General features: G+C 48.3%; 1 protein-coding gene across 1 annotated transcript in view; it reads right to left on the reverse strand.

Moving 5' to 3' along the window:
* Window positions 1-591: 591 nt before the first annotated feature.
* VPS13D (vacuolar protein sorting 13 homolog D) overlaps window positions 592-27,706 on the reverse strand; it is a 75,520-nt gene continuing 48,405 nt past the window's right edge. The window contains 12 exon segments of the mRNA XM_087944629.1: window positions 592-1,331; window positions 2,560-2,800; window positions 3,631-3,762; window positions 15,394-15,454; window positions 15,457-15,498; window positions 15,501-15,587; window positions 16,561-16,693; window positions 22,379-22,546; window positions 23,404-23,538; window positions 25,019-25,167; window positions 25,764-25,860; window positions 26,798-26,947. Coding sequence (XP_087800755.1) covers window positions 1,200-1,331; window positions 2,560-2,800; window positions 3,631-3,762; window positions 15,394-15,454; window positions 15,457-15,498; window positions 15,501-15,587; window positions 16,561-16,693; window positions 22,379-22,546; window positions 23,404-23,538; window positions 25,019-25,167; window positions 25,764-25,860; window positions 26,798-26,947 — 1,527 coding nt within the window. The 3' untranslated portion in view covers window positions 592-1,199.

A 27,706-nucleotide genomic window follows, 5' to 3' on the forward strand; every position in this document is an offset into this window, starting at 1 on the left:
CTTCGTGAGTTTGCTTCTTCTTGTCGTGCCCTCTGGTGCTTTGGAGAATAATCTGACCCCCCCACACACACACACACTTCTCCCCACTGCCCTGTTGTGTCGAAACAACAGCCGTGACCTACTACTGTGGAAATAACCGCAAGATGGCAAGAGCAGCCGTGATGGTGGTGTGTGGTTCCTTTTTTTTGGGGTGGGGGGTGTCTTTTGTTTTGTTTTAATGAATCCACAGGGTCAGGTTTGCAAATATTAGACATTTATAAACCGAATCGGTCTGCTTAAAACTTTCCTCCCCCAACAGTCCAGGAGGATGCCGGAAAGAAAACCAGCCTACTAGCAAGGATTGATTCCCCGCCCCCCCACCAGGGGTGGGTGAGTGGGTGGGGAGAGTATTACCCACTCCTCTCTCCCCCAGGGGGGAAATCAATGCCCCCCTACCGCCACCCTCCCCCGAGATGCCAAAGGAGAAACCCCACCCAGCACTTCGGACACGTCCCCCAGTCCCTTCTTCTCCTCGGCCTCTTGGCCGCTCCAGCGAAAGGAAGGAAAAAAAAAAAAAGTGCCTTTCCCCCCAGCCCAGCCCCCCCTCCCTCCCCCCCCAAAAATGCTCAAAATCAGTGCAATATAACTTTTCCTATCAGTTCTTTACACGGAAAGAAAACAAAAAAGAAAGACTTGTTGTGCAACCTCGCTGGCGTGTGCGATCAAGTGTGCAGACAGACACACACGTCTACGCATCATACACACACAAGGGTATGTATATGTATGTATGTATATATGTGTGTGTGTATGTATATATATAAAAAGACATCCTGATACATACATACATACACACATATATATACATCGGGATGTCTGTTTTTTCAGTTTTACCTGGAACTTATATTTATAGAATAATATATATGTATACACACACACACACATATATATATATTATATTTATATGTGTGTGTACTATATATATATGTATATATATATACATACACATATATATACATACAGAAATGGTTAAGAAAATACCAGGGTTTTTTTTAAGGGGTATCGGCTGTCGGTGCAAGATCATTTTCTTCCCCCCTGCGGAGTTTTTGGTTTCTGTGCTTCACCCGAAAACGTCCTTACGGGGCCCCGATTTTCCAGCTGAGCTGAGTGTGCGGTGGTGGTGGGAGGAGGGCCGGGGTGGGGTGGGGGCGGTTTCCTCCGGGTCAGGAGTCCAGTTCTAACTGTTCGTGGGGCTCGCCGGACCTCAGCATGAGCTGCTGTTCGTAGAAAAGGCTCTTTGCATAGTTGATCTCTTGACAGAGGCGGACGGCCACGTCCTCGGCGGAGACGTGGACCTGCGGGAGGAAGGACAGGACCACGGAGGCTTAAAAAAAAGGACACACACAAAGCCTCCTGCTTCAGCAGGGGGGTTGGACTAGAAGACCTCTGAGGTCCCTCCCGGCTCTATCCTGATTGATTGATTGACTGAAATGGCCTAGGGTCTCCTCTTTGAGCAGGGGGTTGGACTAGAAGACCTCTGAGGTCCCTCCCGGCTCTATCCTGATTGATTGATTGACTGAAATGGCCTAGGGTCTCCTCTTTGAGCAAGGGGTTGGACTAGAAGACCTCTGAGGTCCCTCCGGCTCTATCCTGATTGATTGATTGACTGAAATGGCCTAGGGTCTCCTCTTTGAGCAAGGGGTTGGACTAGAAGACCTCTGAGGTCCCTCCCGGCTCTATCCTGATTGATTGATTGATTGATTGATTGATTGAAATGGCCTAGGGTCCCCAATAAAAAAGCTCTTCCCGTCAGCTCACCAGCTGAGAATTCTGGGTAATGCTCGACTTACGACATTAACAACCTAGAAATGGAAATCCCGTCGTCAAGGCAAAGACGTGCTGTGCTGAATTTGGAGACTTATATATACCGCTTGCTTCACGGCTTGCTTGACAACTGTCTCTGAGGGAATATAACAACTTATAACTGTTCGTTTAGGGACGGCTCAAGTTACGACGGGGCTGGAAAAAGGGACCTAAGGCTGTTTTCTTTCACCCTGACGACGGTCGCCGGCTCCCTGAGGTTCGACGGGGGAAGGCAGGTTCGTTTTTAACGACTTCACCGCTTGCAGCAATTCACTCAACGACGGTGGCAAGAGGGGTCATTAAGTGGGATGACCCTCCCTTAGCAACGCTCAGCCACGGACATTTTGTGGGCTCACAAAATATCCGCCTTCGCTCTGCCACTTCTGTTGTGCGGCAGAGGCGTTCGGGCATCCGACGGTGGTCGTTAAGCCGAGGACTCCCGGCCATTGGTTTGAAAAGGCCCCAGACTGAACCCTAAAACAACTGGGTTTAATCACAAGGGCTCCATGCGCAACGCCGAAGCAAACTCAACCTGGTGCCCAACCCTAAAAGCCACCTGCCTTTTTGCTTAACAAGGGAAGGTTTCGGCTCCGCGACGGTCGGTCGTTAAGCCGAGGAATACCTTGTAATAAGGGTTTCCAAAGCCTCCAAAGGGTTTCCTTTCAAACCGGTGCAAAGGATCCAACCCAACCGTCCCGAGAGAGAGAGAGAGCGGCTCACCATGGGCTTCTGGTGCGACGGGCCGGGCATCGAGACGCCGCTGGCGGAATTGACGGCCTTCTTGGTCAGCTGGACGTAGACCTGCCCGTGGTCCCTGGAGATGAGGCAGTGGTAGAGGTCGTCGTATTTCACCTCCAGGAAGATGGCCTCTCGGTCCAGGGCGTCGCCGCTCTTGAGGAAATAAACCGCTCTGGAAGAGATGACCACGCCGTAGCCGTCCACGTTCTCCACCGCGATGAAGCTGGAAAGGGAGGAGGGAAGACGGGAGGGTTCGTTTTTTTTAGAGCGTGAGATTCACAAGAGCTGGAAGGGAGCTGGTAGGTCATCTAGTCCAACCCCACCCTACGCCAAGCAGGAGGCCCTACGCCGTTTCTGACGGATGGGTAATCCAGTCTCTTCTTGAAAGCCTCCAGGGATGAAGCTCCAACAACTTCCGAAGGCAACTTCTGTTCCATTGAATATAGAATAATAATAAGAGTTGGAAGGGACCTTGTAGGTCATGTTTTTCACTGACGTCCATTTCTCCCATCCGGGTTGGCTGCCAGGCCTCCTTAGTGATCCTTAAAAAAATGCCAGGTTTTTCCCAATCCCACCAATTGCAAAAGGGAGAATTCCCAGCCAGCGCCACCGATTAAAAAAAATAAATAAATCAAAGGAGTTTTTTTTAAAAAGAAAAAAGAAAAAGAAAGGAGAATCAACCGCATCTACGGAGGGAGAATTTATGGCCCGAAAGTCGGGACCGCCTCCGGCAAAAGTCACACACAGACACACACACATCAGGAAGTAATTTAATTACTCAGCAACGTTTTTTTTGTTTTTGTTTTTCAGAAGTGAAACAGGGAACCCAGCTGAGAATAACAATGTGGGATCACTTAGCAAGATACTTTAAATTAAAAAAAAAAGATTAAAAAAAGAAGATTTAACTCTGAAGAAAAAGGTCGTTTAAGCGTCGCTCGCTTTGCGGCTTGGAAACTCGCACAGTGGCCATCATTGCGACTCCAAGGGGGTGGGGGTGGTGCTGGGTTCGGATCCAGGCCGCGAAGCCGAGGACTCCCTCCCTCTGGTACTTACAACTCATCCTGGAGGTTATCGGCCAGCCTGAGGAGTATCTCCTGCCCTTCCGCCTGGCTCCCGGAGTAGCGGGGTAGCAGCCCTTGGGGTCCCCGGCAACACCGTGGCCGCCGTATCCGCTCCGCCTGGGTCCTGTCAATCGGAGGGGGAGGAAGAAAGGGGTCATTCCGGGCAGGAAAGGAGAACCGGCCCTTGGGCCAAGGGGTCCAAGGCCTAGGGGGTCTCCAGCACCCGTGAGCCCAACTGTGCTTGATTTACAAGTTTGTGTAGTGGCCGTTCGAACTTACGACGAGCAACGGAAAAAGGGGCTTGGGACTGTTTTCCGCACTGACAACCATTTGCAGACTAGACTCCCTGTGGTGGCATCTCCTGTTCTCCTTCTCTCTTTGTCTCTCATCTAGTTAGGTATCCAGGTATCCCCACCTCTCTTTCTCTCCACCCACCCACCCATCCATCTACCATCTACAGTATCTATCATCTCTCTTTCTCTCTTTTATGTGTCTGTCTGTTTGTCTACCTACCTACCCATCCATCCATCTCCTACAGTATTTATCTATCATCTCTATCTATCCCTCATCAATCTCTATCATCTCTTTCTCTCTAATCTACCTATCACCTGTAACCTCTATCCTCTATGATCTGTCATCTATCTATCCACTCATCCATCCATCATCTACAGTATCTATCATCTCTCTTTCTCATCTATCTATCATCTATCTATCTATCTATCTATCTAATCTATATCTATATCTATATCTATCTATATCTATCTATCTATCTATCTAATCTATATCTATATCTATCTATCTATCTATCTAATCTATATCTATATCTATCTATCTATCTATCTATCTATCTATCTATCTATCTATCTATCTAATCTATATCTATATCTATATCTATCTATCTAATCTATATCTATATCTATATCTATCTATCTAATCTATATCTATATCTATCTATCTATCTATCTCTACCTACCTACCTACCTACCTACCTATCCATACATTTATCCAAAAGGTCTACCTGCCTGCCTGCCTACCTACACTGTCTGTCTGTCTGTCTGTCTGTCTGTCTGTCTGTCTGTCTGTCTGTCTGTCTGTCTATCTATCTATCTATCTATCTATCTATCTATCTATCTACCTACCTACCTACCTACCTACCTACCTACCTACCTACCTAGTTACCCACCTACCCATCCATCCATCCATCCATTCATCCATCCACCCATCCATCCATCCATGGGGCACAGTGGTCAGAGTGCAGCAATTGCAGGCTTAACTCCTTGCCCACTTGTTGGCAGTTCGATCCTGACCGACTGGCTCAAGGCCGTCCATCCGTCCGTCCGAGGTTGGTGAAACGAGGACCCGGATTGTTGAGGGGCGAGAGGCTGACTCGATTAGTAAGCCGCTTAAGAGAGGACTGCCAAAAGCCTGCGCAGCTGTCTATAAGTCTAAGGGCAGCGTGTCTTTGGAGTCTAAGGGCTCGAGCGTGCTCTTGGGTCTGTTTTGTTCTCTTCTCTGGCACGGCCTGTCCTCTGGCCACACACACACACACACACACACACACACACACCCTTTCCCAGTTCACCCAGAGTAGCATCCAATTCTCCCAGAGCCTTGAGTCTTCGCTTCCCTCCAGGGCTGGAAGTCCCTGTTCCAAAGCCAAGGAACTGGATCCATCACCAAGTCGAGGGAAGGAGGGAGGAAGGCAAGGCTGCTCAGCGGGCAGGACTTGAACCCGGGATAAGGCCAGCGGGAAAGCACAGCCTGCCCTCCTCTCCTCTCAGGCCACGTCCATCTGGCTTCCCAAGTCCCACCACCACCAGCACTCCCCCCGCAAGCGCCGGAGGGAGGAAACTTGGAACAGTCGCTAAGCGAACAACCGTGAGCCAAGCGAGGACCGTCTGGATTTCGGGCTTCGTGGCAGCCTCTTTGACGCTTGGCCAAAAGGGCAGGAAGATTCCCCCCCCCCTTTGTGTGTGTGTGTGTGTGTGTGTGTGTGTGTGTGTGTGTCGCTGGAGCAGTGTTACGTTGGCTCGGGAGCCCCAGATATGATTTTTGCAAAGCGCGAGGGAGGCCAAGGAGGCCGTTGTGTAACTGAGACGCATCAGCCACACAACGGAGGCTCCGCAAAGAGGCCCCCTCTCCCCCTCCTTCCTCACAATTGTGAAGCGCAAATTCTTTGGCAGGGACGGTGCCGAATGTTGCGCAGCCCAGTCTCCTTTTCGGGGTTTAAATTACACCCCAGATCATTGAATCGGTTTCTTTCTCTCTCTCTTTCCTTCTCTCCCTCCTCTCCCTCCCTCCCTCTTTCCTGTTTGCCTTTCTCTCTCTCTCTCTCCTTCCCTCCTCTCCTCTCTTTCCCTTCCTCCCTCTTTCTGTCTTTCCTTCTCTCTCTTTCTTTCTCCTTCTCTCCCTCTCTCCTCCTCCCTCCTCCTTTCTCTCTTTCCTTCTGTCTCTCTCTCCTTCTCTCCCCTCCTCTCCCTTTCTCTCTCCCTCCGCCCCTCTCTTTCTTTCTCTCTTTCCCTTCTCTCTCCCCGTCTGTCTGTCCTTCCTCCTTCCCTCCTCTCCCTCCCTCCCTTTCTTTTCTTTTTCTTCTTTCTCCTTCTCCTTCTCTCCTCCTCCCTCCCTCTTTCTTTCTCTTTCTTTCTCTCTCTCTTTTCAATCTTAAAAAGCTTCCCTTTCTATACGGGTAGTCCTCGACTTATGACGAGTCCTGGACGTTGTCAATGGGGAAAGCGGATTCGCTCAACGACCGTGGGAATTCACAACTGCAACGATCTGCTTAGCAACGATCGCATGAGAGGCCGTTAAAAACCTGGGCAAAGCGCACTTAACACACGTCTCACTTAGCAACGTCAACGTTGGGCTTCAGTGGCGGTCATAAGTCGAGTATTAAAATATTAATACCTTCCTAGGAAGTTTCCACTTAAGGTATTAAGGTTATTAATATTTATTATGATTAAATATTACATAAAGTATGAAGCGTGAAATAAACCTGTATTTATGGCCAACAAGCAGCTCAGGGCTTCTAAAACATTGTGTGGTGTCTTGAGGACTACGAAATAAAGGAAATATTGTGATATTGCATGGCAAATTCCTGAGAGTTAAAAAAGTCTGCAGCCTGGTCCAATTTTCCCCAGCATGATACAGAGCTTGCAATGGTTTTAATTTTTTTCCCCCCCTCTTCTTTTCTTTTCTCCAAACTTTCCAACTTTTCACATTTTCTGATGATTTAGGCTCTCCCAAATTACTTTGAGAGGAGTGTTCTGTTTGGATTTAATCCCTTTATTTGATTTCTGTGTTTGTTTGTTTAACGGAGGATCTAGCAAATGAGAAACAACCAAGAATTGGAGGCCTTTCCAGCACAATAGACAGTATTTTTTTTTTTTGGGTGGGTGGGTGGGGGAAGGTAGAGGATTACCTGGGTCAAGTCTTTCGCAGTAGCAAAAACACGAGGGGGAAAAAAAAACAACGAAGTGCAAAAATTAAGACGGTGACAGGCAGGAGGAAAGGGGGTTATTTCTGACTTGGCCAGAGGGAACCTGTCTTTCTGGCGAGAGACCCGAATGCTTCTGTTGCAGGCTTAAGCGGAGAAAATGGGACTATTTGGAAGGAATTTTTGTAAGGGGGCCGAAAACAACCCCACCAAATCTCCCACGGGGCATGTCTGACTGCAGGCAACACAACCTGCACAGCTACATTTTTCACCCAGTGTCCTCATTGTTCTTTTTATTTTTTTTAAAGGGGGAAAAAAAACCAGATTATAAACAAGGCCGAGACTTTCACAATCTAAGTCTAATGAAAAGGAGGACCGGGGGAGACAGGATAGCAGCCTTCCCATATCTCAGGGGCTGCCCCCAAAGAAGAGGGAGCCAAGCTGTTCTCCAAAGCACACCCCCCCCCGAGGGCAGGACAAGAAGCAATCGATGGGTGGGGAACAAATCCAGGAGAGAAGCAACTTAAAACTAAGGGGAAATTTCCTGACAATTAGAACAATTCATCAGTGGAACATTGCTTGCCTCCAGAAGCTGTAAATGCTCCAACACTGGAAGATTTTAAAAAAGATGTTGGATAACCATTGGTCTGAAATGGTGCAGGGTTTCCTGCCTAGGCAGGGGGTTGGACTAGAAGACCTCCAAGATCCCTAGATCTAATTCTATTCTATTCTATTCTATTCTATTCTATTCTATTCTATTCTATTCTATTCTATTCTATTCTACTCTACTCTACTCCATTCCATTCTATTTTCTATTCTATTCTATTCTAGACTGTTCTATTCTATTATTTCATTCTATTCTATTCCTATTTCATTCTCTTCTCTTCTCTTCCTATTCTATTCTTCTCTTCTCTTCTCTTCTCTTCTCTCCTCTCCTCTCTTCTATTCTCATTCTCATTCTCATTCTATTCCATTCTAACAATCTTCCTCAACAGACTGAATTAAGCCTGGGGTTGCCCAGGTAAGAGGTTCATCCTCGAGTTATGACCGCTTCCCCCCCCCTCCAGCCCCCAAAGCTGGGTGAGAACAATTTGTCAATAAGGGGGAAGCTTTGGCCCCTGGTTTTTACGACGTTCCCTGGCCACCGTTGTTAAGTGAACCCCCGGGGACGGGATCAGTGAGTCAGTGGGGTTGTTTGGCGGATCTGGCTCCCCGAGTGACTTGGCTAAAGGGGATGGCGTGACACACACACACACAAACACAAACACACACACACACAACCCCAGGGACAAACTGTGACCGTCATAAATACGAGACCATCATAAATAGGAGGGGGGGGGAAGGGCAAGCTTCTGAATTTTGACCGCGGGGAGCGAAGCGCGGTAAAAAACGGGTTCTGAGTCGCTTCTTTCATAGACGGTTGTGAAAGTTGGACCGTCGCAAGTTGAGGACTATCCCCTATCCCATGCCCCACTGCTGGGGGGGGGGGCGGGGGAGGCCTGAGAGAAAGAGGAACGTGTGTGTGTGTGTGTGTGTGTGTGTGTGTGTGTGACATCAATGTCCCCCATTGTTTCCCTCCACCCCGAAGCCGAGACTTCTTCGCGGGCTTGAGAATTGGAAATAAAAGAATAATTGAAAGTTCCCAATTTTTTTTTTTTAATCCCCGGTGGGGGGGGAAACGTCGAGATCCGGGGATCCGCTACGTGCTGCTGCGCGAGAGGGTTAAACTCGGAGAGCCTCGTCTCGCTCTCAACTTTTGCCCTCTGCATATGTACTCGTTGGCGGCCGTACAAAACCCCCGAGTAGCATTACACACGCCTTCACGCTGTAGTTCAACCGCCGGTCAACGCCGGGGCCTGGCTCCCCGCCAGACCGCAATCCATGGGACCGAAAGCTTTCTTCTCCGCTCCCCGTATCCCACCCCACCGGGCCTTCCGTCATCGCCGCTCACCTCGGATTTTGTCAGGATGGGGTAGAGGGGGCTGAAAGGGAGGCACCCCGAGTTGCGGTTCTGGCTTGGGACCCCCACCAAGGAGGGGGAGGAGAGGAACCCTTCAGCAGCCTTGCAAAGGAGAGGTGCGTGGCAAGAACGGCGAGGAGGAGGAGGAGGTTAGGGACTCCAAGGGAGGAAACGAGTTCAAGAGAAGGGCAGAAGGACAGAGAGACAGAGAGGGGGGGGGAATCCATCTTGGGGTGGGGGGAGAGAACGTCCCTCGGCTGCAGGTCAAGGCACGGGCGGGCTGGGGGCTCCGGGGCCGGATGAGCTGCCCTCCGCCGGTGCCACGGGAGGTGCCAGACCCCGGCAGGGTGGGTGCCCGGCCTTCCGTCCACGAGTGGGACGTGCCCCGAGACCCACGGGGAGCTGCGATGGGGAGATGCAGGGGAGACAGCAGCTGGGGGTGACTTTGGGCCCGTCCTGCTCTCTCTCTCTCTCTCTCTCTCTCTCTCTCTCTCTCTCAGCCCACCTCGGAGGGTTGTTGTTGCAGGGCCAAAAGAAAGGAGGCGCGTCGGGTACGTCCGCCTCCGTGAGCCCTTGGTGAAAACAATAGGGTGGGATACAGAAAATAAAATTAATAAAAGGAGGGAGGAGAAAAAGGGAAGGATAAAAGGAAAGGAAGGAAGGAAGGAAGGATAAAAGGAAAGGAAGAAAGGGAAAAAAGGGAAGGATAAAAGGAAGGGAAGGAAGGGAAGGAAGGAGGAAAGATAAAAGGGAAAAGGATAAAGGAAGGGAGGAAAGATAAAAGGGAAGGATAAAAGGGAAAGGGAAGGAAGGATAAAAAGGAAGGAAAAAAGGAAAGGAAGGAAGGAAGGATAAAAGGGAAGGGAGGAAAGATAAAAGGGAAGGAAGGAAAAAAGGGAAGGATAAAAGGGAGGGAAGGATAAAAGGAAAGGAAGGAAAGAAGGAAGGGAAGGAAGGAAAAAAGGGAGGGAAGGAGGGAAGGAAAGAAAGGAAGAAAGAAAATGGAAGCCACAGAATATGGAGGGGTTGCCAAACTATTGTAAATAACCAGCTGATCAGAATGACCATATGGCCAACATATTCCAAGGCCCAATTCACAATGCAGGACATTCCACGTTCAATTCCTACGATCTCTCTCTCTCTCTCTCTCTCTCTCTCATTCTCTCCTTCTCTTTCTCTCTCCTGCCCTCTCTCCAGAACCATAAATAAAAGCACATTTGAGACATCCGTTGTGCACCATTGTGTGTCTGTTTCTGGAAAGGCTAAACATCCATGGATTATTTTTCCCCCAAGGATGGCGGGGGGGAAACAACCCCCCCTCCCACCCAGGATTTCCTAAGCCCCATTGGGACAGAGAATAAAGAAATCACCAGACTGCCTCCCGCTCGTTTTGGCCGTTGTCACGAAGGGAAATTCCCCAGAGAAAAAAGTACTGGGAAGAGGAAAGCAAAGGAGTTCGGAAGGCAGCCGGAGCAGAGAGAGAGAAAATAAATATATCTATATTGGTTTTAAGATGGGAAGGGGCGCAGAGAAGCATCAGATGTGACTGAATGGTGACCTCATCATCATCATCATCATCGTGTCGGGATGATCCCCTTTAAATCCTTCTTTGCTCTAATCCAGCCGTCCCCGATTCCTGCAACCGTTCTTTCTACGTTTTTTTAGCCTCCGGGCTTTTAATTGTTTTAATTGCTGATGATTAGAGGGTTGGACTGTACAATGAATGGTTGCAGGAACTGGCTATGGCTAATCTAGAGAAAAGAAATGTTTTTTTTGGGGGGGGGGGCTTTTAAGAAGAGATTGGACATCCGTCTGTCTGAATTGGTATAGGATCTCCTGCTTCAGCAAGGGGTTGGACTAGACGACCTCCAGGGTCCCTTCCAGCTATTTATTCTGATTGATTGAAACGGTCTAGGTCTCCTGCTTGAGCGGGGGTGGGTGGGTGGGTTTGGACTAGATGACCTCCAGGGTCCCTTCCAGCTATTTATTCTGATTGATTGATGTAGCCTAGGGTCTCCTGCTTGCAGGGGGCTGGACTAGAAGACCTCCAAGGTCCCTTCCAGCTCTATCCCGATGGACGGATCCTGGCTGCTTTTCTTACAACGGTCCCGGAGTTACGACTGCGCTGAGCGGGGCTGTCATTGGAGGACTTTCCAGAGCATTTTCCAACGTCTTGGCTGATCGAAACGGGAGGCCATATTCCCAGGGGGACCTCCCACCCTCGTCCTCACGTGTGTGTTTGGGGGGGAAAGCGGGGCTGCCTTTTGGCCCGAGCCCACGACCACGGTTTCCCAAGAGCGCGTATCCGGGAAAGCCGCCCCCCCCCCCCATGAAATCCAGGTTGCGCTACAATGGGGATTCTTTGGCTGAACTCCACTTGAACCCAGAAGCGTATTGCGAACAATGATGCAGTGATTACCTGCTTAAGGGGGGGGGGAGGGAGGGAGGGGGGGGTCAATGGGAGTTTGCTTCCCCCCCTCCCCTCCCCTCAGCCCCTCCCTCCTCCTCCTCCCCGTCTTTCATCCTTTGGCGTTTCCCTTCGCACACTTCCTCATCGCCAAAACAGAAGAGGGGGAAAATCATAGTAATAAATAAACTCCAAATGGCTGTTTGCACACCGGGGCGACAACACACACCCAGGTTGGCAAACAGCCTGACTGGCGCTTAATTTATTTATTTATTTATTTTTTAAAGGAAACGGAACAGACTTGAATTAAAAATTAAAATTGGGGGTCGGGGGACGACGACAGGAAGAGGGGATCAGCATGGGTTTGTTTTAACAACCACGGGGCTCGCTTAACGACCGGGCTGCCGCCTAGCAGCTTGCAGGGAATCGGCTTTGCGGCCGCTGCAGAACGTGGGATCGAACTTACAACTGTCCTGGAGTTACGACTGCACTGAGCAGGGCTGGAGGACGACCAGCACACTTATGTCCGCAACGCTGCAGCCAAGGCTGGCGATGCACCAGCCTGAATGATTGACAGCCGAGGTGGAGGGACGCCTGGGAAACTGTCAATCACCCTTACTCAATCCTGGGTCGCTTGACTTGTCCAGCAAGTGCCCGGTAGTTCCTCCACTTACGGCCAAAAAGGAGCCCGGAGTTTCGGATGCCAAGCGAAATCGGTTGTTAAGTCACTTTTGCCCCCTCCCATATTTGTGAGCTCTGTGAAACTAACCCGGGGCTGCCTTCCGATAAGTGGTTTGCTCTACACAAAGCACCATTTGGTGCAGGAAGTTGGTTTGATAATCCTTTTTTTTTTTGGGGGGGGGTCTGAATAAAAAGGAGGAGAGAGAAAAAAACAAGAGAAAGAGAGAGGAAGAGAGAGAGAGAGAGAGAGAGATAAAAGAGAAAGAGAGGAAGAGGAAAAAGAAGAAGAGATATAAAAAGAAAGAGAAAGAGAGAGAGAGGAAGAGACAGAAAAAAGAGAGAAAGAGAGAGAGAGGTAAAAGAGAAAGAAAGAGAGAGAGAAATAGAAAAAGGGAAAAACAAACCAACGCTGATCCACCCTTTCTGCCCCTGATTTTAATTTTAATTCAGATTCTGCAGTTTCCTAAAAAAATAAAAATAAAGTGCCAGTTTTCCCATGTAAGTGTGTGCACTGGTGTGCAAAAGAAAAAGAGAGAGAGAGAGAGAGAGAGAGAGATAAAAGAGAAAGCGAGAGGAAGAGAAAGGAAGAGAGAGATAAAGGAGAAAGAGAAAAAAGAAAGAAGAGAGATAAGAGAAAGGGAGAAATAGAAAGAGAGAGGAAGAGAGAGATAAAAGAGAAAGAGAGAGAAAGAGAGAAAGGGAGAAAGAGAAAGAAATAGTGAGATAAAGGAGAGAGAGAGAGAGAAAGAGAGAGATAAAAGAGAAAGAGAGAAAGAGAAAGGAAAGAGAGAAAGGGAAATAAGCTGTAATTACCCTTCAAACAAACTTATTTCCCAGGCACAATGTCTGCACCCCCAACCCAAAGAGGATGCTGACTCAGCCTGAGAGGCTAAATTTGGTTTTTAATCCAGGTTGTAATTGGAGCAGGGCAATCTCGCCTTGGGGGAAATAGAGGCTATTTCACTAAACCCCTCTCTCCCCCCCCCCCAGCTGAACTCTGAGGGGAGGGGAGGACAAAGGGACGGTCTTGGGTCTCCTTGGGTCACCCCCCTTCCCCACAATTATCTGGAGGAAGCTGCACTTCCCATACCAAGGGAGGGGGAGGGGGGGTTGTGTCTGGGACTCGTGGTCAGAAAGGAAAAAAGGGAGAAAATAGAAAGTAGCTTGTTCCCGTTGGCCAAATACCAGAACTCCCAAGTCAGATGCAGCCACCAAGTTCGATAATGGGAATCCCAATGAAATCAACCCTCTGGGCCAGTGTTACTCAACTTTGGCTATTTTTCCATCAGAATAGAGCTGGAAGGGACCTCGGAGGTCTTCTAGTCCAGCCCCTTCCTCAAGCAGGAGACCCAATCAATAAATCAATCAGAATAGAGCTGGAAGGGACCTTTTCAATCAATCAATCAATACCTAATCAATCAATCAGAATAGAGTTGGAAAGGACCTTTTCAATCAATCAATCAATCAATACCTAATCAATCCACCAATCAGAATAGAGCTGGAAGGGACCTTTTCAATCAATCAATCAATCAATCAATCAATCAATACCTAATCAAACAATCAATCAGAATAGAGCTGGAAGGGACCTCGGAGGTCTTCTAGTCCAACCCCTGCTCAAGCAGAAGACCCCTAGACAAAGCAATCAATCAATCAATCAATCAATCAATGAGAACAGAGCTGGAAGGGATCTCGGAGGTCTTCTAGTCCAACTCCTACTTGGGCAAGGGGTTGGAGTAGATGACCTCCAAGGTCCCTTCCAGCTCTATTCTGATTATTCTTCTTATTTCCACCAGCATTTGCTTTGCATCAGCACCGTAGCCTCCTGGCTAACGCAACATGGCCATGGGCTAAAATAAAATAATAAAATAATATTATCGCAAGAGCAAAAATGGGACCTGGGGACGAAGGAGAGGTGTCATGGCCTGGCCAAGGAAGAAAAAACAAAAACCACAAGAGTGTCAATAAAACTTTCTGGGTCTAGGAGACAGAAAGAAGAAAGAAAGAAAGAAAGAAAGAAAGAAAGAAAGAAAGAAGAAAGAAAGAAAGAAAGAAAGAAAGAGACGAAAGAAGGAAGAAGGAAGGAAGAAGAAGAAAGAAAGAAAGAAAGAAAGAAGAAAGAAAGAAAGAAAGAAAGAAAGAAAGAAAGAGTTTTCTTTCATTCTTTTTTTTTAAGAGCCTTTACATAAGTGACACCAGAATGAGAAATGGATTATTTTGGGCTCAGGAGAGGAAGGGAGTATCCAGAGTTCAGCCAACACAAGAAAAAGACATTTGCAGTACATTTTCTCTCTCTCTTTCTCTCTCTTTTTTCTTTTGGCTCGGTTCTGGAAGAGGGAGGGAGAAGGGTGGAAGCTTGAAGCAACAGGCAAAGTCAAGGCACCTTTCGACTGCTGGGTTCAGAGGAACGGAGCTGGAAGGAGCCTCGGAGGTCATCCAGACCAACCCTCTGGAGACCGACCCTATAGCATTCCGGACAAACGGCTGCCCGGTCTTATAAAACCTCCATTCTTATCTGAATAATATCTCCATTATTATCTGTTTACGTTATGTTAGTTTCTAGAGCAACTCAAAGGCGCTCGAAAGCGAATGGGCTAACAGAGTAGCCTCTATCCAACCCCTGTCGAGGCCACCATTATTAGCCTCTGTCCTTTAAAAGCCTGCAGTGATGGAAGCCCCATTCAACTACCCTTTCTTGCCAGGTTTATCGCTGATGTAAACAGTCCCCGGACAGTTTCTCTAAGGTTGCTTCCCCAATCATTTCCATCGTCAGAATGGTCGCCTTGTTTGGAGAATAGGGGACCCCTTATGTTATGTTATGTCATTGCCATGTTAGTTCCGATTTTTGATCATGGGACCCCGGAGATGCTGCAAAAAAAATAAAATCTCAGTGCTGTTTGTAACGTTAATGGTCTATAACAACTCAAAGGGACGTCTAATACAAGTAGCCCCCACCACGGCTTTAGTCTGGTGAGTGAGTTTGCCCCTTTGACCCTTTCTTGCCGCGGTGGTTATCGCTGCAGATGTTAAAGCAGCAACCCAGCTGTTAAGGGAATCTGGCTTCCCCAACGACTCTGCCAGTCAGAATGGTCGCCAAAGGGACCGTCATAAATCTGAGTCCGTTGCCAAGGGTCTGATTTTGATCATAGGACCCCGGAGATGCTGCAAAAAAAAAAAAAATCTCAGTGCTGTTTGTAACTTGAATGGTCACTAAATGAGTCCAGAACGGCTTGCATGATGACGCCGGATGGAAGCCGACTCGACCGGTTTGACTCACCTGGGGCCGGTCAGCGTGGCTGTCTCTCGGACGGCTTGGGCGGTCTCCGAGGCGAAGTCAGGGCTCCGGCCACCGGCTTGGTTAACGTCCCAACGAGTCCTTTTCGAGACCGGACATGAAGCCGCTAACTCCCCTTCTTCGGTCTTCACCTTCCACCGTGGAGGTGATCACGCTGGTTAACCCGCCAATGATGCCTGGTTTGGGGGGAGTGAAAAGAGAAAAGACAAATATTTATTAGAAGAGCTTGAACAAGATGTGGCAAAATGGTGCAAAAGGCAGCGGCTCGCATGATTTTGGATAGAGGTCAGTGTGCACAACGTATGGCCTCTCCTGTGGAATAGAATTAGAATAGAATAAGAATAGAACGGAACAGAATGTAGAATAGAATAGAGTAGAGTAGGGTAGAGAATAATAATAATAATAATAATAATAATAATAATAATAATAATAATAATAATAATAATAATAATAGAATATGGAATAGAACAGAATAGAATGTAGAATAGAATAGAATTAGAATAGAGTAGGGTAGAGTAGAGTAGAATAAGAATAGAATAGAATTAGAATAGAACACAGAATAGAATAATATAGAATATAGAGAATAGAATAATACAGAATATAGAACAGAAAAGAATAGAATAACAGAGTTATTAGAGGTCTCCTAGTCCAACCCCCTACATCATTTCAATCAAATGTTTGTCTAATCCAGGGGTCATCAAACTTGGCAGTTTTAAGACTTTGTGGACTTCAACTCCCAGAATTCCTCCTCCAGTCACGTTAGCTCAGGAATTCTGGGAGTTGAAGCCCACAAAGTCTTAAACTGGCCAAGTTTGAAGACCCTTGAGATAAATGGTTGGAAGGGACCTTGTAGGTCATCTAGTCCAACCCCCCGCCCCCAAGCAGGAGACCCTACATCAGGGATCTTCAAACTTGGCAGCTTTTAAGACCTGTGGACTGCAACTCCCAGAATTCCTCCTCCGGTCATGTTAGCTCAGGAATTCTGGGAGTTGAAGCCCACAATGTCTTAAACTTGCCAAGCTTGAAGATCCCCCCCCCCCCCAGGTCCTCCTTTTCATCAAAACTGAAAGATACCCAAGGACAGCCTCAATGTTCTGGAAATATATCCACAGGCGGAAAACTTTACAGCCTTGATAATAACGGATTTACCATGAGCCAGGCCTTGGATGCCGGCCACGAGATGTTCACCGCTGGTTGCCGCGTGGTATCGAATGTATTCCCGCTCCGTCTGATGCCGGTTATCCATGGTCTTTCCCAGACCGTCAGACAAAGTTCCTGTAAACTGTCATCAAGATGAGAAAAAAGAAAAAGGACAAGATATTAATTGTCTGGATTAATTCTGGATATTAATTGTCCAGGACGTAACGACCCTACACGTAGCTAAATAATTTACACCCTAAGGACTGGTACTCCTATACGTTTAAGGGAAGATAACCTCCTTTGTCGCTTTTCTGTGTACAGGATGACACATATCGAAAAGAAATTCCGATGCCTGCTATCTATCTATATAGGTAAGAAGGATGGATGGATGGAGATAGATAGATATAGATAGATATAGAGATAGATGATAGATAGGTGGTTATATAATAAGGGATATAGAATACAGATAGATAGATGGTAGTTTGACAGATATAGACATAACACACATATAGGGGTATTTTTTCAGTACTGCTTTAACTTCAAACGGACACTAAACGAATGGTCGTAAGCCCAGGACTTCCTGTTTGAAGCTTGCAACCTCCAGATCGCTTTCCCAACAGACCTGGGCATTTTCCCACTTCCCTGGCTATAACCTGATCACTCCGACTACTTTCTCCCCCTCCCCACAACAGATCTGGGGAATCGACTGGCTTCTTGGGAGTGGATCGGCCAAAGGCCCAGAACTCGGATTGGAAAAAAAAAAAACAATAAAAAATAATACAAAAATAATAATCATAATAAAAAGACAGGGGCCGGCCGCCGGCCAAAGGAAGGATTGTCGAGCGGCTGCCTTTTTGTGAAGAGTGCCAAACTTTGGCACATGGCTGGTGGCAGGAGGCCTGATGCCTTGGCTGAGAACGAGAAGGGGACTAGCTTTGGACGACGGGTTAGCGAAAGCAGCGTTCATAGCCACGATTCAGGGTTAGCCACGATTCAGGGCTTCCTGGTCCAATCTTTGAAACTCCTCAACGGCCTCAAAGGCAGAGGGCAATTCATCCGGAGCCTTCCAAACATGTCTTTTTTTAAAAAAAAACTTTTTAATTGGTTTTCTATTAAATGCATTTCTTAGTGCTTAATGAGCATCATGTTGTCTGGGTAATGATTGCTTAACATTATATATTTTACATTCTTAATCTCCACCTCTCTTTGCCAGCCACTGGTCAAATAAAGACTTCCAGGGTTGATTAACAATCTGCAATCTTCTTTCTCTTTAATTTCTGAAGGAGGAGGATTGTGGGGTCCTTGGTGCTGTCTGAGCTGCGTGGTTTTCTTGCAGACATTTCAGGACCCAACAAGGGAACATCATCAGAGCTAGAAAGGAATTGGGTTTGCAGAGAGGAGGAGGAGGAGGAGGATTGTGGGCTCCTTGGTGGTCTCTGAGCTTGGTTTTCTTGCAGACATTTCACGACCCAACAAGGGAACATCATCAGGACGAAGAGGAGGAGGAGGAGGAGGAGGTCTGTGGGTTCCTTGGTGCTTATAGAGCTGGGTGCTTTTCCCGCAGACGTCCCATCGCCCAAACTAGGGAACAGCATCAGGACGACTCCCGAACGCACTAATGGCGAGGAGCAATTGGCCCAGACGAGGACTCAATGAAGCGGCAGGAAGAGGAGGGGGGGCAGCCCCTCCCCTCCTTGGCAGAGGCCTGGCGGGAGGCAGCTGCCCTCCGAGGAGGAGCTCCGGTGAAGCCGCCCAGTGGGTGCCTGGGGGTGCCCCGTGTTGTGTTACAGGCCTGAATGGGAGAGAGAGATCCCGGCAGGAGCCGCTGGCTGTTTTCCCTGCATGCACACACACACACACTGACACACAGACACACAAGGCCGTCAAAAGTCCATGGAGTGAACTTGAAATGACCCCAGCTGGAGAATCGCTGGCGGGTTCAACGCCCGGGCAAGTTAGCCTTTATTAAGCCAGGACGGATCGTATTTTCTTTTTGGGTGGGTGGGGGAAGTGAAGCCTGGCAGGAGGGGGGGGGCTTTTTCCCTCCCCCCCTCCGTAAAGAGCTTGCAAGAGAGACCCATTGCAATGCACCAGAGGCCTTAGGGGAGCATCTTGGCTCCAACTGGACCCCCGAGTCCCGTCCCATTGACGCCTCCCGCTTCCAAAGCCATCCTTGAAGCCGGCTTTAAGCTCCTTTGGTGAGAAAAAGAGGCGCAGAGGGTCAAGGGGCACAAGCCAGCCCCCAAATTGAAATGGTCTAGGGTCTCCTGCTTGAGCAGAGGGCTGGACTAGAAGACCTCCAAGGTCCCTTCCAACTCTGGCATTCTATTATGATGCTGATTTTATCCCTTCAGTCACGTCCCCCTTGGGGCAATTCTACGGGCCAGGTGTCCAAAAAAAAAAAAACCTTCTGAACTTTTATTTATTTTATTTATTAAACACTATTTATTTGAGGGTTTTTTTCCTCTGCTCTGGCTGGGCTCAGCTTTGATAGCGTCCAGCCAGCGGCTTTCCTGGTTTCCTTTCCCCGCTGACTCTTGCCAGCATTAATTGCCATTTTCCGGTGAATTTCCCACCCCGGGCGGCCACGACGACGTGGCCCAAATAAATTAACCGGCTACCTCAACCTACAAATACCTGGCCCAAAACCACCCTGGTTTTCGATGTGAGTTTGCAAAGGGGACAGGGCAATGCAGTGGCTGCCTCGTGCTTTAGCCCTCACTCTGCATTTGTGTGTGTGTGTGTGTGTGTGTGTGTGTGTGTGGTATGTCCCTGCTGAAAAGGTTGTGCTTTGGGGAAGGGTGTCAGGAAACGCTGCCAAAGTTTTGCCCTTCTGAAGGGCTTGTTTGTCGTATACATACAACGGCACAGAACATCCAGGCCAGAGGCAAAAGGAATAAATAAAAATGTTTTCCCTTTTTTGCCAAGGGTTCAAAGTCTGCATTGATAGTGATTTACAAATGGGGAGAAAGAGCGCGGGAGGGCTTGGAAGAGGGGGGGTGGAAAGGAAAACCAGGGCAACTTTTCACCTACACACACACTCACTCACACACACACACACACACACACACACAGCAGCAGCAGCAGCAGCAGCAGCAACACGGGGCAATGTTACACAACCCATCCTCCTCCTCCTCTTGGGTCAAGCGCGGGACTCATAAAACGGGGGGAGCTTTGTGGTCTTGCTGGTTGTGGCTGGAAGCACAACACTACCACCTCCAGAAGTTGTGAGTGCTGCAACACCGAAGTTTGTTTGTTTGTTTTTAAAAGAGAAGAAGATTGCAACAACCCTTTTTTGCCTGAAATTCGCTGAGTGGATGTCTCTCGCTTTAGCAACAGGAATTTCGGACTGCACGGCAGTCGTAAGGGGAGACTAGAAGTAGAATGTCTGGTGTGTGAAATTCTGCAAAATTCAGGGTGGTTTCCCCCCCCCCCCTCCAACCCCCCAATTCCTTCGTTCCCCCTGGGCCGTGAATGGCGGCTGAGCCCCTTAACCTCTCCACACTTCGGATGGAAACGTTCTGTTCCTGGTTGGCCTCCGTGCGGTTCCCCGCCTTCTCAATGGAAGGGGAGTGGGCTGCGGGGGTGGGGGGGCGGGGGCTACAGCTGCAGCTGGCTCAGCAGAAAGCAAAAACTCCCAAAGAAAAACACACGACATGTCCAACATGAAAGCCACGCTCGCTGGCTCGCTGGGGGTATTTCGTGGCCTCGTCTGTTGATATGTTTTTTTTGTCAGTTTCCAAAATCTTTTTAACACCCTCGGTCTCCACCCTAGCGAGGAAATCGTGATTTACCTCCTTTCTTCTTCGGGCTCCTGAGAGGTTATGATCTATGGCTGCTGTATTATATTTATATTTTAATTTTATATATTGCATTGCATGTACTGCATTGCATAGCACTGCATTCCGTCCTATCCCATCGTATTTTTCTATTCTATTCTATTCTATTCTATTCTATTCTATTCTATTCTATTCTATTCTATTCTCATTCTATTCTATTCTATTCTATTCTGTATCCTATTCTATTCTTTCCCTTCCTTCCTTTCCTTTCCCTTCCCACTTCCCTTCCTTCTTTCCTTCCTCCCACCCTCTCTACCCCTTTTTCTTTCTTTCTCTTTTCTCCTTCCCCTCTCTCTTTCTTCCTTTCTTCTCCTTCCTTCCTTTTTTTCCTTCTTTCCCTTCCTTTTTTCTTTCTCTGTCTCCTTCCTTTCCTTCTCTCCTCTCTTCTTTCCTTTCCTGAAAGCCAGCAGACTGCAAGGCAGAGGTAATGGAAAACTCCCTCGCAGACCTATATTTAGGATCAAAAGTCCTTTCCAAGCACGCACAGACACACACACACACACACACACAGAGACAGCTGGTCTCCAGGGATCAAACTGCAGTGAACTTTCTCGATCTGGGTTCTCCGTGCCAACTTCAATCCTCAGCTCTGGGCGTTTGAAAGAAGCCATTCCCCCCACTGCACGCTTCCAAGGTACATGGAAAAACCATTATGGGGATCATCAAGCGAAAAAAAAAAAAAAAAAATGTATAATGGCAAAACCAGACACGGCCCATAAAGAAGGATTATTTTTTATTTTTGGCAGGCAATTATTATTATTATTATTATTTTATAAAAAAGAGGGGTTATTAAAGTTCAAGCTTTGTTCAGCTTTGTGAGCCCCAAAGGCCCACCTGGTTTGAAGAAGCAGGTAACGGAGAAGGGGAAAGGGGCCGTGTTTCCCCTGACGTCGACCTTGGATTGCCAGCCGCCCACCCCAAAGCACAAGCCAGACACGGATGAAAGAAAGTCTGGATTCTTTTTTTTTTCTTTCTTTTAAATCCAGCAGAAGGATCTGGGAAGCAGACAGGGATCATTAATCATCCCTTCCCTTGTCGACAGCATCCACGGAGAAGCTGCAGCCGTGGTCAACTGGTCAAGCTCAACTTCCTTGCAGGGGAAAAGGGCAATATTTTAACAGAATGACAAGAGTTGGAAAGGACCTTGGAGGTCTTCTAGTCCAACCCCCTTGCTCAAAAAGGAGACCCCGGACCAATCAATCAATCAATCAATCAATCAGAATAGACCTGGGAATTTGAAGGTCTTCTAGTCCAACCCCCATTTGAGACACATGGCTGTCCAGTCCCTTCTTAAAAACCTCCAGTGATGGAAGGACCTGCAAATTCTAGTGGCAAGCAGTTGCACTGGTGAATGCAGAACCCACACTTACTTCCTTCCTTCCTTCCTTCCTTCCTTCCTTCCTTCCTTCCTTCCTTCCTTCCTTCCTTCCTTCCTTCCTTCCTTCCATCTTTCTGTCCTTCCTTCTTCCTTCCTTCCTTCTAACCTGCTTCCTTCTTTCTTCCATCCATCCATCATCCATCCATCCATCCATCCATCATGTACCCTATCTCTCTTAGAATCATAGAATCATAGGGCTAGGTGGGACCTTGGAGGTCTTCTAGTCCAGCCACCTGTCCAGGCAGGAGATCCTATATCATTTCAGACAAATGGCTGTCCAGTCTCTTCTAAAAAACCTCTAGTGATGGAGCTCCCACAACTCCTGGTGGCAAGCTGTCCCACTGGTTAATTGTTCTAAATTCCAATAAAGTTTTCTTTAATTCCAGGTTGCTTCTCTCCTTGGTAAGCTTCCACCCTACTATTTCGTCCTGCCTCGGTGTTTTGGAGAATAACTAAAGCTTCGTTAAGGGTGGCCTGACAGCAGTTCATAAATGGACCCCCCTCCTCGCTGGGACAGCCTTTCAAGGATTGGGGAGACTGCTACCATGGCACCCCTAGTAGCCTTCTCTTCGGACGGTCGTTAAGTGAGCTCTGTCAGAACTGTGCCTACCTTTGCTGCGGAGTTCGACACGCCGTGGGCCACGTTCCGTATCAGTCCGCCGACGTTGCCGTATTTTATCAGCCCGGTGACTCCTTCGGAAACGTCGTTTAAGAGCCCCATGGGGTTACCCAGGAAGTCCACCGAGCTCAGGATCCTGGCCGCTTGGCTGAGCAGCTCCTGGGGAAACACGAGGCGGACGTCACAACGCAGAGCTCGCCGGCGGAACTCACAGACGCTCAGGGATGGCTGCCCCGCGAGAAGGGGAATAACTCTCCTCCCTGACGGAGGAGAAAGCTCTTACCAGGGTGGCCTGGTTCAGAGAAATCCCTTGGAGATGGGAGGATAGATGGATGGGAGGATGGAAAGAAGGATGGATGGATGGATGGGAGGATGGATGGATAGATGGATGAATGGGAGGATGGATGGATGAATGGAAGGATAGATGGAAGGATAGATGGATGATGCATGGATGGATGAATGGATGGATAGATGGATGAATGGGAGGATGCACAGATGAATGGATGGATTGGAAGGATGGATGGATAGATGGAAGGATGGGATGAATGAATGGATAGATAGATGGATAGATGAATGGATGGATGCATGGATGGATGAATGGATGGAAGGATAGATGGATGGGAGGATGAAAAGAAGGATGGATGGATGAATGGGAGGATGGATGGATCGATGGAAGGATAGATGGATGCATGGATGGATGGATGAATGGATGAATAGATGGATGAATGGGAGGATGCACAGATTAATGGATGGATTGGAAGGATGGATGGATAGATGGATCGATGGAAGGATGGGATGAATGAATGGATAGATAGATGAATGGATGGATGCATGGATGGATGAATGGATGGAAGGATAGATGGATGGGAGGATGGAAAGAAGGATGGATGGATGGAAGGATGGATGGATGAATTAATAAATGAATGGATGGATAGACGGATGGATGTTTACAGGACTGGAAAGCAAAGCAGATCTGGGGGGAAAAAAAACACCCATGCACCCTGGGAGCGACTTACTTCCTGAAAGTGCTTGAGAATGTCGTTGACGATGAAGCTCTTGGTCTCGTAGGGGTGAACCCGGGTGTAGGGATCCAGATCTATGACGGCGTCTTCGAAACGGACAAGAGGGAAGCCCAGGGTGCTCTTCAGCGCCTGAGCCACAAGGGGGAGAAAAAACACCTGTCACCTGCTAGGAGGAGGGGAGGAGGGGAGGTTGGTGTCACGCAGGAATGGATATTTTACTAATTGTCACCAGACGGATGCGGACTTCGGTGGAGAGTTAGGACTGCACAAAAAGAATAATGGCAGCCATCCAAAATAGCAATAGCACTTAAGACTGATATACCTCACAGCCCTCTCTGGAAGGAAGGAAGGAAGGAAGGAAGGAAGGAAGGAAGGAAGGAAGGAAGGAAGGGAGGGAGGGAGGGAGGGAGGGAGGGAGGGAGGGAGGGAGGGAGGGAGGAAGGGAGGGAGGGAGGAGGAAGGAAAGAAGGGAGGGAGGAAGGAAAGAAGGGAGGGAGGGAGGAAGGAAAAAGGGAAAAAGGAAGGAAGGAAGGGAGGGAGGGAGGGAGGAATGAAGGAAGGAAGGGAGGGAGGGAGGGAGGAAGGAAGGAAGGAAGGAAGGGAGGGAGGGAGGGAGGGAGGAAGGAAAGAAGGGAGGGAGGAAGGAAAGAAGGGAGGGAGGGAGGAAGGAAAAAGGAAAAAGGAAGGAAGGAAGGGAGGGAGGGAGGGAGGAATGAAGGAAGGAAGGGAGGGAGGGGAGGGAGGGAGGGAGGAATGAAGGGAGGGAGGGAGGGAGGGAGGAATGAAGGAGGGAGGGAGGAAGGAAGGAAGGAAGGAAGGAAGGAAGGGAGGGAGGGAGGAATGAAGGAAGGAGGGAGGGAGGGAGGGAGGAATGAAGGGAGGGAGGGAGGGAGGGAGGGAGGAATGAAGGGAGGAGGAGAGAGGAAGGAAGGAAGGAAGGAAGGAAGGGAAGGAAGGAAGGAAGGAAGGGAGGGAGGAATGAAGGAAGGGAGGGAGGGAGGGAGGAATGAAGGGAGGGAGGGAGGGAGGGAGAGAGGAAGGAAGGAAGGAAGGAAGGAAGGAAGGAAGGGAGGAGGGAGGAATGGAGGGAGGGTGGAAGGGAGGAATGAAAGAAGGGAGGAAGGGAGGAATGAAAGAAGGAAGGGAGGAAGGAAGGAAGGAATGAAAGAAGGAAGAAAGGAAGGGAAGGCAATAGCTCTGAAGACTTATATACTGCTTCCCAACCCTCTCTAAGCGGTTTACAGAGTCAGCCTTTTGCCCCCAACAAACTGGGCCCTCAGTTTACCGACCTCGGAAGGACGGAAGGCTAAGCCAACCGGGAGCCTGGTGAGAATCATACTGCACGGGTCAGAATGAGGGCTGAGAAAATATCTGCAGACCCCCTCACATCTTGGACAGATGACCTACAAGGTCCCTTCCAACTCTGTTGATCTGAATCTACCCGCTCCAACTCCTTTCCCTCGAGACGACACAGGTTGTAGAATGATAAAATCTTGGTATAGAATGATTCACAAGAGCTCATTAAACAGGACTTAAGTTTAACGAACACACCCACACCCACACACACACACACCCGCCCACTTTGTTTAAGACATCCACAAAGTCTTGCCTTCAGATCCAGGGGGAGCTTGCTGGAGGTAAAAACGCTCAGTTTTATTTGGGGGATGCTAATTTTGAGGTTTTCAAAGTAGTATCGCTTCCGGGCAAGCTCTTGACCGGCGGGCTTTTCGTGAAGGTTTTCATCGTAATTTTCAACCTCTGCAAGGGAGGTTCAAAGAAGAGAGGAAGAAAAAGAAAAGAAAAAGAAGAAAAGGAAAAGAGGAAGAAAAAGAAAAAAAGAAAAAGAAAAGAAAAAGAAGGAAAAAATGAAAAGAGGAAGAAAAAGAAAAAGAAGAAAGAAAAGAGGAAGAAAAAGAAAAAAAAGAAAAAAGAAAAGAAAAGAAAAGAAGGAAAAATGAAAAAGAGGAAGAAAAAGAAAAAGAAGAAAGGAAAAGAGGAAGAAAAAGAAAAAAAAGAAAAAGAAAAAGAAAAGAAAAAGAAGGAAAAAATGAAAAAGAGGAAGAAAAAGAAAAAGAAGAAAAGAAAAAGAGGAAGAAAAAGAGAGAGGAAAAAAGGAAAAAGTTATTTAAGCTGCAACGGAGCCCAACATTTCTGTTGCTAAGTGAGACACTCATTAAATGAATCCCCTCCCTTCTCCATTTTACAGCCTTCCTTGCCAACATTGTTAAGTGCATTTTGCCCTGTTTTACAGCCTTTCTTAGCGGATTAGCGTCCCGGATTAGCGACGGGTAAAAAAACCGCATTTTGCCAAACGGTTTTTCAGGATCCACCGAATTTCGCGGGAAGAAACGTACCCGATTCGGACTGGTTGCAGCCAAAGAAACTGAGAAGTTTCAGGAGCAGCTTCTCCTCTATTTGAACGGTGAATCTGCTCGCCGTGACCATCAGGTGCTACAGATGATAAACAGATAAAACAATCAGAGTTGGGAGGGGCCGTGTAGGTCATCTAGTCCAACCCCACCCCCCGCCCAAGCAGGAGGCCCTACGCCATTTCTGACAGATGGGCAGTCCAGCCTCTTCTTGAAAGCCTCCAGGGATGATGAAGCTCCCACAAACTCCCTTCTGCTGGAACCGAAGAGGACGATTCCAGCCCACCCAGCACTCGGAGGGGTGGTGGGAAAGAGGAGACGAAGGAAAAGACACCAAGAGGTGACCCTGAATCGCGAGGGCCCCCCCGCAAATAAATGTGATCGTAATGATAAAAGGTCGCAAACGAATTGCGTTTTAGGAGAACCTCGCAAGGCTGGAATTCAAGTTCAGAGGTTCCTTAGGTGACCTTAGAAAGGAATACATCAAAATAAGGGCTCTTGTCCCATAAAATCAGAATTATGGGGCCCCGGGTGCTCTCTGAGCTTGGCTGTTTTCTCACAGACCTTTCATGACCCAACTAGGTAACAACATCAGTACTAGAAGGGAGGGGGGTTTGAAGGGATGGGGAAGAAGAGGAGGAAGAGGAGGAGGAGGAAGAGGAAGAGGAGGAGGAGGAGGAGGAGGGAGGAGGAGGAGGAGGAGGAGGAGGAGGAGGAGGAGGAGGAGGAGGAGGAGGACGGCTGTGGAGTCCTTGGTGCTCTCTGAGCTTGGCTGTTTTCTCACAGATCTTTCATGACCCAACTAGGTAACAACATCAGTACTAGAAGAGAGGGGTTTGAAGGATGGGGAAGAAGAGGAGGAAGAGGAGGAGGAGGAAGAGGAGGAGGAGGAGGAGGAGGAGGAGGAGGAGGAAGAGGAGGACGGCTGTGGAGTCCTTGGTGCTCTCTGAGCTGGGCTGTTTTTTTGCAGACCTTTCACGGCCCAGCTAGGTAACGTCATCAGGGCTCGAACGGATTACCTTGTATATGTCACTTAGAGGACTTTTACTGGGGAATTTCATAGCGTTCAGCTGCACCGCTGGGCCCGTTTCGGCCGCTTCATTTTCACCCAGCTTGGGGGTGAGGAAAAGCATGAAGGGCTGGGTGGTGCGGAGAAGTTGGTTATCCACCTGGGAGGAGGGGAAACAGATCGTCAAACTCCAGGCTATCAAAAAGCTCTGTTATTAAAACAGAGGCCAAAAATATGATCCATAGACAAGCCCGCCGAGGAAGCTTACAGAATGCCAGAGCTGGAAGGGACCCGGGAGGTCTTCTAGCCCAACCCCCTGCTCAAGCAGGAGACCCTAGACCATTCCAGATAAATGGCCATCCAGAGTCTCGAGTGTTTGAGCACCTACAATTTCTGGAGGCAACTTCGGTTCCACTGGATAATTGTTTCAACTTTCAGGAAGTTTCTCCTTCGTTTCAGGTTGCTTCTCTCCTGGCTGAATTTTCATCCTTTGCTTCTTCTCCTGCCTTCTGGGGCTTTGGAGAATAATTTGACCCCTTCCTCTTCTTTGGGGCAGCCCCTCAAATACTGGAAGGCTGCTATCGTGTCATCCCCTGGTCCTTCTCCTTGTTAGGTTAGACCAGGGGTCTCCAAACTTGGCCCCTTTAAGACTTGTGGACTTCCAACTCCCAGAATTCCTCCTCCAGTCATGTTAGCTCAGGAATTCTGGGAGTTGAAGGCCACAAGTCTTAAAGGGGCCAAGTTTGGAGACCTGTCTGTCTGTCTGTCTCGTCTATCTTCTATATCTATCATCTATCTATCTATCTATCTATCTATCTATCTATCTATCTATTTATCTATCTATCTATCTATCTATCTATCCATCCATCCATCCATCCATCCATCCATCTATCTCCATATCTCTATCTCTTCTCTATCT

Source organism: Notechis scutatus, chromosome 16, assembly GCF_049901735.1.
Source record: "Notechis scutatus isolate UNSWTSFEM ecotype Mainland chromosome 16, rNotScu1.2, whole genome shotgun sequence".
Classification (NCBI taxonomy): Eukaryota; Metazoa; Chordata; class Lepidosauria; order Squamata; family Elapidae; genus Notechis; species Notechis scutatus.